General features: G+C 30.4%; 1 protein-coding gene across 1 annotated transcript; it reads left to right on the plus strand.

Moving 5' to 3' along the window:
• The first annotated feature begins 4,074 nt into the window (after window positions 1-4,074).
• LOC132941706 (uncharacterized) lies at window positions 4,075-5,564 on the plus strand. Its single transcript, XM_061009859.1, has 2 exons — window positions 4,075-4,196; window positions 5,222-5,564. Exons 1-2 carry the CDS (start codon window positions 4,075-4,077, stop codon window positions 5,562-5,564), a joined length of 465 nt encoding a protein of 154 aa, XP_060865842.1.
• The last annotated feature ends 6,973 nt before the right edge of the window (window positions 5,565-12,537 follow it).

Consider the following 12,537-nt stretch of genomic DNA (forward strand, 5'->3'; position numbering starts at 1 on the left):
TTAATTTCAAAATATTTTTAATAATTCATCATTATTTACATAAGTTTGTATGATTTAAAATAATATGTTTATGTTAAGTGTTGGTAAATTCATGTGTGATACTCTTGCAGATAATAGCAAAAAGTCAATATCAATGTTTCTAGATCCAGGGAAAGATTTTTATACGGAATGAATCATCACAAACTTAACATATTGCTAAGTATTATTATAGTTTATGTTTTACCTGATCAAGTACTTTTCTTTTAGATTCTGAGCGAAGCGATGAATGTATTGATTTTACAATGATATGGTTTTTTTTTTTATTATTTTATTTAATTTTTTTTTATTTTTTTTTTGTGTCTGTCATAACCTTTTAGGACAGTAAAAGTGCTTGGATTTTCTTCAACAGTAACTTTTCAGATAGGAAAGTGAATCTAGTTGGTGCTTTGGGTGGACAAAAGTAAAAATTTCCCAGTAGTTTTCAACAGCGACATGAAAAACAAAAGAAAAATTAAGGAAAAACGGGAATTTTTACGCAAAATTTGTTTTTGAGAAAATCGATTTTGGTTTTTGGTGTAACTCTAAAACAAATGACCGTAGGTACATGAAATTTTGACTCAATGTTTATATTAGAATTTTCTAAACACCATAACATTTTCCAAATATTTTGACTTATTTTGAGCTGTTTAAGGACATTTTCAGTTTCCATTTTTTTTAGTTTTTTTTCTACAAATATCAATAAAATTTTATTTGTTGGGTAAAAAAGCGTGAACATTTAATATAAGGCTCCTGATAATATATCGTTCCAATAGCAGTTGAAAAATATTAAAAATACATAGGCACAATTTTTTTTTATAAGCATTTAAAGTTCAAATTTTGACAAAATGTATCAAATTTAAAATGTAATAATTATTTTGTAGCTTAAAATGTATAAAATGTTCAACTTTTGTAGCTAAGGATTGAAAATTTAAAACAAGGTTCTACGTAAATAAGTAAATATATAAATTACTTTATTCACAATAACATCATCAAATATACTTAGTAATATCATAGGCCTACTGTACAGCAGAGCGACATCCACTTACCCACCTTTTTTAATCTACAAATAATATTATTGAACTTCATATTAAATTCGTGTAAATGTAAATAGAGTTGCAGGATAATGACCAGCTTATAATATATAATATGTACGGCTTACCCCCCCCCCCCCCCGCCGCTCACAGAAATAAATAAATATATTGAACTTAAAATATTTCTACTATAATTTTACTTAATATAAATAATTTTACTGCAAAATCGTGACCCTTTCGGGGATTTCCACTTTACCGGCCGCTGGACGGAAAAAGGTCATCGATATTCGTTGATGAGTGAGTGTCATCAAAAAATTAACTTTCGGTGCAGGCTTGACAAAAAAGTATATTGTGTAGCAAGGGCGGGAAGTGAGCTATTTCAGTCACGGGGCGACGTGTTATTGTTTTTACTCTATGGACTAATTTATTGTTGAAAACGGTTTTATTGTTTCCTGAAATAATACTTTTTGGAGTTACTGTTCAGTGGCTATTGAAGGCAGAAATGTTTTATCCGCTCTTGCAACCTGGTGAAACTTCTTCTTTTACACCCCCCCCCCCCTCCACCCCCTCTTGATACGCCCCTGCTTATGCCTTATGGTGCGAATAAAGTACTTTCTACCGTCCGTCAAAAATTCGAAATTTCACGCGCCTTCAACAACGTCTTGACGGTAACAAATACACGACCCGATCACAGCGGTCACCTACTTAGCGCCGTGAATTTGGTATTTGCTAAGTTTCGACGAGTAGGGCGTTGACATTTTGATCCGTTAGATGGCGTTCCCAATTCCGAAATCCGTATTTCACAATCTTCACCGTCCCGTCCATCACAAAGGCAGCCGGAAATTAATAATATTTTTATATTATTATTATTATTATTGACCGATAGACCACGGGCGCGCGTTAATGTGGATGCGACAATAGTAATGTTATTAGAAAGGATTTAAAATTACACACAAATTTTTTCCTGAAATATTTCATTTGTGTAAATATAACTTCAAAAAATATAACTACTGTCTTAGTGGACGCATATTATTTTATTTCTCTCTCTTACAAGTGTTTATCATAAACAATTTATGCTCATCAGTTGTTAACGTTTAACTTTGTGAGTTTAAAAATTAGAGCCCATTGACCTTTATTGTGAAACTGAATGGTCTGAACAAACTATAATAACATTTTTTTTTACGAGTCTTACGTATATAAAATTGCACATTTTAAAAACAATCATAATTCGCATACAAATCCGAAGTATCGTAAAAGACTGACATACGAACACAGATAATATTCTTACCATACGTTCCATAATAGGTCAATTCACTCTAATTATTAAATTATTAAACTAATAAAACTAAACTGTTGGGCGTAAATTTGCTATATTACGCACGTCTTGTAAGACGTAGACATCAAATGAGGCGTCATTAAAATCGTTCACAATAATATTTTTTATTTTACATACGAATGAAATATTTCAAGAAAAAACGTGTCATGAAATTTTAAATCCCCACTAATTATAAGTACCACTTAATATCTATTTATAAAATAATAGTAAGTTGTATAATTGAGATTCGAGAGAACGTTGTTAATAGAATGTGTATACAGTTTGAAACAAAGATTGAAAGATCTACTGTTAAAAGGAATAAGTGGCACCCACATGTGTTTTAACCGTCATACGGGTGCTTAACTTGGCAAATTTTACACTCAGAAGATCGCGTTTAGCTCCGTTAATTTATAAATTAGAGTGAATTGATCTCTAATAAAAATGTAATGTAAGATTATTTTCTAGGCAATTTCATAGTATTTTTATAATATTTTTATTTTGAAGTGAGGTATGGGTATTTTAATATGTACGAACAATTCACAGTTGAAATACTAATAACTCGCTTTAAAATTAAAATATAACAAAAAACCTTTGAGATTTCCTAGATAATAATCTTGCCTTTAAATTTTATAAGAAGTCAATTCACTCTATTTTTTAAACAAACGGAGCTAAACGTGATCTGCTGAGCATAACATTTGTTATGTTACTCACTTGTAAGACGGTGACAACACATGTGGGTGCCAAGTTCTCTTAACAGTTAACTCATAAGAGGACGTTGCACCCACGTGTGTCTCTCCGTCTTAAAATTAATGTACAACATAGCAAAAACGGTTTTGCGCGGGAAAGAACCGAGAACGCTACAGTCATAACTAAGAAACGAAATTTTCACCACATAAAAAGGACAACTTTGGCTGTGCAATATCGTTTTTATTTTTTTGTTATCGGAACGAAAAAAAAAAGTTATTACATTTTGAAAACACAAATAATAATGAATTTTGAAACAATAAGAACTTTTTTCGTATAAGTGATATCAAAAAAATAAAAACGATATTGCACAGCCAAAGTTCTCCTTTACATGTGGTGAAAACTTCGTTTCTTAGTTATGACTGTAGTCTTCTCGGTTCTTTCCCACGCCAAAACGTCTTTGCTATGCCGTGTGTAAGACGGAGACAACATATAATGTGGGTGCGCCGTCCTCATTACGTGTTTACGAAATATTTTATAGTCAAACATAATATAAGCTACACAACCTCCATACATACAAACTCATAAAACCATAACATACATTTCAAGTTCAAAATAATAAAATTTATGATGTTTATTATTTAGCATTAATTATTGTTATCTATAAGACATAGATGCCCTTAATTTATTATATTGTTACATTGTAAAATTATGAACAATTTTAAAATATTCTTATTTTGTTTTCCTGCCAAAGAAAATAATACAACCAGTTAGTTTTAACAAAACATTTTTTGTTTACCTCTATTCAATACCTACACTCGTTTAAAAAAAAATATACCCGGTTAGGTATAATAGGAGGCACCTATATTATACCTATATTTTCTGGTTAAAATAATTAATAAATAATATTTAAGATGTTCCGAAATCATCTGTTTGGATACAACAGTATGTTATTATTTTTGTCGATCGTAACGACGTATATCATATATTTATTTATACGCGATTGTGGCGATAAAGCGTTGAAAAATGTATTCCGATTCTGATAATGCGATAACACGAAAGGAATTCAAACCAATCAAGCGGTCGGGACATAAAAGCACCTCAAAAAACGAAAGAAATAATGTCGAAACAATAATTTCGTACGATAAGTAAGTGCACTTCGTTCACGCCGCCGTAGTTTGTTTGCGCGCGAGCGTCTTTTTATTGAAATACGAATATGAAAATATTCATAATAATGGTTACTATTTAAACGGTAGGTATATATCTTTATTTTTAAACAATCATTATTAATTATTCCACCGAAAAATTACATACAATTAAATGAGCGGTGGTTTATTTATTGTGTGCCTATATTTTTGCTCTTCAAATGTTATTTTCTTTGTCAAAAATTCTCAACAACTTTGCCCAGGGCCTCGAAAAATCCAGCACCAGCCTTTGGCTATTATCCAGTTCTTCTCCAGACATTTATTATCCAAATGTTGGTGGAATTATATTTTGTAGTACATACTATTATATTATGTGGATGCGGGTCCATTTCAATGATACCTCACCGCACTTTCAAACTTCGAACTTTCGACAAAGCCAAATTATTATGCGTTATTTCAAAAGAAAATGTTTTGTCTTATTCGTCATATTGAGTTGTTGGCAAAAAAAACTGAGTAGGTACTTTTGAAAAAAACTTTCTTTTGCGATTTCCACTTTTAACCAATATAATTATAAGCTAATATTGGAAAACTATAATTTCATATAAATATTTTAATGTTCGATATTAAATGTGTTGTTACGAGGCGTTATTTAAACAGTATTATGTTTTCTTGTATTATATTAATATTAGTAATTACCTATAAGTTATTTTTATATTTTGTATTTTTATATGAAAAAAAAATGATGGTGTTCCAATTAATTTATGGGTGGGTAAAAGGTAAAACTGTAAAAGTGTACATTTCAAAATGGAATTTGTTTTCAATAGTTTCCCGTTATGTTTCAACTTAATTAATGTTTGAGAACAAAAAATATGGGATTTGTCGCACAAACGATGCACAAACGATTGGCTTTGTCAAAAGTATACATTTTGAAACCGTCCATTAAACCTGCAGAACTCGTGAACATTAATATATTAACCATTCAGTGCAGCCCAAACTAGAATTTAAATTTTTTTTAACTCCTATAACAGTTGCCTGAGTAGCAGTGATTCCGAAGATGACTACGAAGACTGTGACGACGACGAAGAAGAGACCCACGATTACATCAGTCTGTTCCAAGTCTGGATGAACTTTCTGTTTCCCAGAGCGTTTCGCACGCAGCCCGTGCACCGGTGGATCAAGTCCGCGCAGTCGGTGTCGAATTTTAAGGAGCGAAGCACAGGGAAAATATTGTCGCCGGTGGGCCAGTGCTCGTTATTCCCGCAAGGAGTGTTCGTGCAATCCACAACGGAGAATGAAGTGACAAAAATATATTTTCCTGGAGCCCAAGAAACGTTCGAGACTCCTCGTCGAAGTCATAAACAAATAAAATAATATTGTATTATGACGTATGCGTTTTACTGTACAATCGAATATTATTATTATAAACAGCATAATACGTCCTATTATAATATTATCATAGTAAGTAATCATTAATATTATACACGTTAAATTAATATGATAATATAATATGTATAATATTAAAGTCTCTGACGTTTATTCTCTTCAGCCGTCCAAGTCGAAATCATATAAATAAACTATATAATATTGTAACTATATATGTATGCGTTTTGCTGTATGTCTGTATATTATGCAATCGAATATTATGATTATACACAGTCACACAGCACTATATTATACGTCTTATCGTATTAATATTATAGTAACTAGTAAGTTATAAATATTATACAGTATACACAATACCCAATACACGTTGAAACAATATTATATAATAATATATTGTATAATATTAAAGTCTCTGACGTATTTATCCTTTTCAGCCCTTATTTCTTTCTGACGTTACTACGGCGTTGCTATTATAATATAGTTAAATAAACAATATACAAACTAAAACAATGGAAATCACGCATCTTATCGTGCTATTGTATAATAATACAGTTATGACCGTACTATATTATAATAGGGGGACGGAGTGGCCGAGCGGACTAAGGCGTCAGTTGTGACGGACACCGGCACTGGTTCAAACCTCGGTTCACGGGCGGCATTTCTCTTCGGGCAAGTCACAGTGTTCGGAGAACAAGTGCCGCCATCCCCCACCCGGGCATGGCAGATACCTACAAGTGCCCACTTGAAAATCTGCTAAAACTACACACACGTGTTTGCCAACCAACAGTATTCTCCCCTACAAACAAACAAAAAACTAAAGGCCATAGTTGCCGAGCTTAATGACCAATTAAAAAAAAAAAAGAAAGAAAATGGCTAGTCATATTATTTTTAACAATATTTGTGTCTTTGCATAACCAGTAATAATATATCATTTACTTATACCTATCGTATATGATAGTATTATTATATAATATTATGGTTTGAGTGGTAAAAATATAAAAAATAAAATCAGATATGGTTCCAGCTTACGATAATTCGATAAAAGTGGTGCGAAAGTAATTAAAAAAATTATATCGCATCGAGGAGTGGCCTAGGAATATGTAAATAAACCTCAGGGGCCACATTTGGAACGGATAATTTAAAAAAAAAAATTCGGGAAGACGTATATAATAATAATAATAATATGTACGTCCCATTTTTCACATACAATTTTTTACAAATCGATTAACTTCATAGATAGCAGCACATAATTTAAATTAGGTATTTTTCGGTATTTTCATCAGATGTTGGACGGTCAACGTGTCAAGTAAATATTTTTACGTTAAGAGGGCGCCACACATCTATAAATTTAATTGTTGTAAAATTCGTTTCACGCGCGAAAAATAACCTCTCGAGCCACAGTCTTTACACTACCAAACTTAAACTCGATACAGAAGAAAATATTATGATAATTCGATTCAACTATATTTTCTACTAATGATTGTATTCATTTCCTATCATCATATAAAACTAAAGTTACTGCTAGACACTCACGACCGACCCATATTTTGAGTGGCCCTCCGATATTTTCTCCTTAGCTTGCCGGCCCACTAACAGCAGTGGCGTATTTAGGAATTTTTCATGGAGAGGGTCCACCTAATCTTCCAAATACATTTAAGTGGGGGCTCCGCTACAGAATATATTAATATATATTTTAGATGTTTACATAGTTATTTAGGAGTGCCGATGGAGGAGAGGTTCGGACCCCATAGGCCCTACCCCCTGCATTACAGTTTACAGGTCCACGAATTGCTGATAACAAGTAAAAACTATTGGCTCTTACTATAATATAGTGACACTATACTACACAATACGTAGTACATGATACAACCTAATTAAATTGGCGACATGTTTTTTTTTACTACCTATTCAAACTGCGCGTCAACGTGTCTCGGGTAAATAAATAAAAGACAACCATTCGAAAGCTACAATAATTTTTAAGCAACCAAATTTATACTCAATATAGATAACCATATCATAATACCATGTATGTTTAACAGCGTTTTCTTTTGATATCATATACCTATTGGCCATTAATACTTATTTTAGCAGATATAAAGTGATACTACAGTATTATTAAAATGTATGTATATCCGTATAATAAGCCCCACGGGTAAATAATAATATTATTATATTCCGGTGTAAGTTGCGCCAGAAATGTTTAGGTTTAGAATCAACTCTGAAGTCTGTCGGTATGTATAACGGAGTTTGTCGTTTGCGCATCATTAGTACCTCAGTTAAGAAATTTGGTAGGTCGTTTGCGCATCGCAAATTTTAACAATAGAAAGGTACCTACTACCTTTTACCTATCTACCTATTAGTGATATGACCGGATATATTGGTGAGATAATAATATATATAACTGATAAATGATCATTTATAAGCGTATCAACCACGGTTGTTGATTTATACGAAAGATAATTAAATAATATTATATATTTTTTTTTTTTTTTGGTAAATGTGAATATTAATTTTTTAATTTTTTTTTAAATATGAATTATGAATATTGACGATTATTTTCGTAAGTGTAAATAAAACCTGGTATACGTAATTTGGAATGCGCAATCGGCCTATAAAAAGGTTATTTGTAACAATAGCTAGGGAAAACACCCTATGCCTTTTTAACAATAGCTATGCGCAAACGGCCTATATAAAGATTTTTTTTAACAATAGCAATCGGAAAACACCCTATGCCTTTTTTAACAATAGTGATGCGCAAACGGCCTACAAAAAAGGTCATTCATTACAATAGCGATGCGCAAACGTCCTACGCCCATGTATAATGCGTTTTAAAAACAATACGAAATTATACGAATATATTTTACGTATATACCTAAATATATATCGTCGTGTGGGAATTTATTGTTTAGACAAAATAAGAAGAGTTATCTACGAGAAGTAGTTACCTACAAACCGGAAATACCACTTTTGAATAACCAATGGACCTATAATGTCTGTAGGCATATTTTATTATGTATAGGTATTTACATATATTATAATATATTATACGAGTCAAACGTTAATAACACGTTGGTAATAAAATCCTAATCGTTTTTCTAGCGTTTTCTAGTAATTTGTATTCACGCGTTAGTTTTCAATGCCCTATGCACCTAACTTTTAAAAAACAATCTACAGTCGAGTCGCAATTTATTCGAAAAACTTAAAAACTCGAATTGTGTTTTTTTTCCCTGGAAAATTTTTCCCCTATAAATTAGTTGGATATCTCGAATAATATACATAGCTCGAAGTGAATTGATATCCACCTTCAGCTTCGAGTTATCGTGACTTGACTGTATATAGTAATTTGCAGACTTGCAATCAACTGGTCAAGTATTTGAATATATATCTACTTTTTTTGTAATATTTCCTTTAAATAAGCTTCTCGACGATGGCACTCGCGCATGTTTGATATTCAGTTCAAAAACTACACCAGTAATTTGTTATACAACTTGTACAAATCTGTAACCACCATAAATTTCAAAATTTGTAAACCACCCCATCACTCATAAAATCCAAAATCACTTTTGTAGGTTTTAAAAATACGTATTTTTCTTTGCGTTTTTATTCCGGAATACTAAATATGTTTTAGATTTTGAGCGGAGCGAGGAATCTAGTGGTTTTACAATGGTGTTTATTTTTTTTTTATACTACCTAGGTCATCCAAAATGTTTACCAGATGGAGTGCTTCAATGTCAACATATAGTATCTCATATTTTAGAAAATTGGATCAAAATGGTACTTTATAGAGGTCTTTTTCGATGTTCTCAATAGTTATTTAATGCCACGGAAAAAACCACCAACAAATTACAAAAAACCGCTAATAATGGGATTTTAATTTCTAACGCTTTGTTTATCACCATAGAAACGAATAAAAATAAAAATAACGATTTTAGTTATTTTGTTGTAATTTAATATTTATAATATTAATTCAACAAACTGGCTATAATAAAATATAATGACAATATAAAATATCCAGACTGACAAACCGTCTCCGCTCAAAACCGTTTTTCGTATACAATGATATGATATCATTGAATTCAAATTTAATATAATCCATTATACAGTGACCCACTTGTAACCTACTGTACAGCAGAGCGACATCCACTTACCTGCTTTTTTTTTACCTTTGTATAACAATGAACAATATTTTAGTATTTTACTATTTTAAATTTTGTGTCTAAAATAATATTTTGTAATGGTTCTGAAAATGCAGATTTCATCAATTAAGCAGATTACAGAACACCTAACTGGTTCTAACCAAGACTGAAATTATTATCGAACCTATTAAAGTGTAACGTATGTAGATATTGACTATTTAATTGAAATATTTTTAAATAAGTTTAAGTATCTATTTTTGACTGACGTCTAAATACCAAATTTATTCAATCAAAAAACTTATTTTAGATTCTGAGCGAAGCGATGAATGTATTGATTTTACAATGATGTGTGTTTTTTTTAGCATTTTCTATACACCATAAAATTTACAAAATATTTTGACTCTTTTTGAGCTGTTTACGGCCATTGTCAGTTTTCAATTTTTTTAGTTTTTTTTCCTATAAATATCAATAAAATTCAGTAAAAAAGCTTGACAATTTAATAGAAGGCTCCTAGGTTATTGTTTCAAAGGCAGATGAAAAAAATTAAAAATCCTTAGTCACAGTTTTTTTTTATAAGCATTTAAAGTTCAAATTTTGACAACATTTATCAAATTTATAATTTATTAATTATTTTGTGGTTAAAAATTTATAAATGTATAACTTTTATGGCTAAGGATTGAAAATTTAAAACAAGGCTCCACGTAAATATGTTATATATAAATTACTTTATTCACAATAATATCATCAAATATACTTGGTAAAATCATAGGCTGACTGTCCGTTTTCGCTCAGAATCGTTTTTCTCATACAATGATATTATATCATTGAATTCAAATTTAACACCATCCATTACAGTGACCTACTTGTAGCCTACTGTACAGCAGAGCGACATCCACTTATCCACCTTTTTTTATTTTTATTCAAATATTTTTAAAAATGATTACGTTTGTATTACGTATTCAAATACTTGATACCTAATCACAATACATTTTGAAAAGTACCTACCTCCTCTTTGTTAAATATTTGTATTTAATTTATTACCTGCAATCGGATACCAAATATTAAAAATTAGTAGATAAACATAATATAGCAATATATGAATAATGAATATAATCCTAATCAGTTTTGTTTGATAAAAACGAGAAATGGTTTTGAATGAATAATAATATACACATCGAGTTTAATACATTATTTTATTTCAAACTATACCGATATAATGTGTTTTTGTAACTATTTTTTTTAACTAAAGAAAATACAATTAAAATGTCTGTTCTCGTATTCAACATCGAGATAGCCATTATTTATGTGGAACTCGAATCGTCAAACATTTTTCTTATATCAAGACTGGGAATTAAACAAGGACAAACCTTTGTACACAATGATTTTAAATTGTATATTAAAATAAAATATTTTGACCATATATTATTAATCAAAATATGATCTCGAAAACTAACTTATTTTTATGGACATAGACTGAAATTATATTAGTTCATTAAAATAATTCGTTGACGTTAATTAAATCATACGATGATAATATTATACAATAATACACATTGTCGTCTGTTGATAAACTATCTTATAAACATTGCCTTTTTTTATTCATTCATTTTTATTCTACGATTGTGTTCAAATACAAATCTATCACGTTTTTAATAATAATTGTTATTTTTGGACGACCGAAAATAAATATTATTATTTTGATTTACACATTTGATATGGATTGACAAACATATCGATCAACCAAAAATGAGACTTGTAACTCAGAGTTGTTCATGGCATATTATAAGCTGTTGATGCACTAACAGTGACGAAAACACTACATAACTATATATTGAAGGTTAAAAGATCACGGCGGTAGTTTCATCAAAAACTCAAAGAAATTCGTTTCCATTGAGCACAGGTATATTATAAAAATCATAGTTGTAGTGGACCAACATTTTACGGGGTACTTTATTATCCTATCCGGTAAATTATAAATACGTTTTACAACTAATTATTGAATATTGACCTAATGGTTAGAAATTTGATTTATATATATTGAAATTCTTAGAACAATAATATTCTGGTCATAGCCGGTTTCTGCCAAAAGTATATATTTCCTATTTGATTTTTCTTAATGCGTTACAACTTTTACAACCATAATCGTAGTTCACGTACCTACTACTGTATACCTACTGTACTACACATATTATAACTGTTATTTCAACTTGCCTATTTACGAAAAATATAAATGTTGACAAATTTCGTTAAAGTTTGAACATAAATATTTATAGCTAAAGCAGGTTTAAGTGTGCTTGTAAAAGCAAAATTACTATAATATATCTATAGTATATTTAGTAATTGTGGTAATGACATGTTGCGACTATTATAAGAAAGTAAACCTTATGATTGTATTCAATTTTTAATCTTTTTTACTCATTACCGTATATTCTTAACAATATTTATACCAGTTTTATCCCGGGTGCAAGGGTTCAAGCAAGCCATTTTTAAATTTTAGCAGGCCATATAAAAATGGATATAATTACCCATCTACATTTTCCTGCATTTATATTATCCCGTAGAATTGCGAAATACTTGTAATATCAATACATCCTTCGCTCAGCTCAAAATCCAAAAGGTTTTAGAATAAAAAATGTCTGCACAAAAATATCAATTTACTAAAATAATTGTTTTGTATAGAAAGTTATATAAAGTTTTAACCTTTAAGTTACCAATTTATTATAATGATTCACTTCTTGAAAAATCACATCCCGACAGTTATTCATATTTACACATAAAAAAACGGTATACACTCGAAAGTCCACTTTTCGAGACAGACACAATAT

The sequence above is a fragment of the Metopolophium dirhodum genome, chromosome 1, assembly GCF_019925205.1.
Source record: "Metopolophium dirhodum isolate CAU chromosome 1, ASM1992520v1, whole genome shotgun sequence".
Taxonomy (NCBI): Eukaryota; Metazoa; Arthropoda; class Insecta; order Hemiptera; family Aphididae; genus Metopolophium; species Metopolophium dirhodum.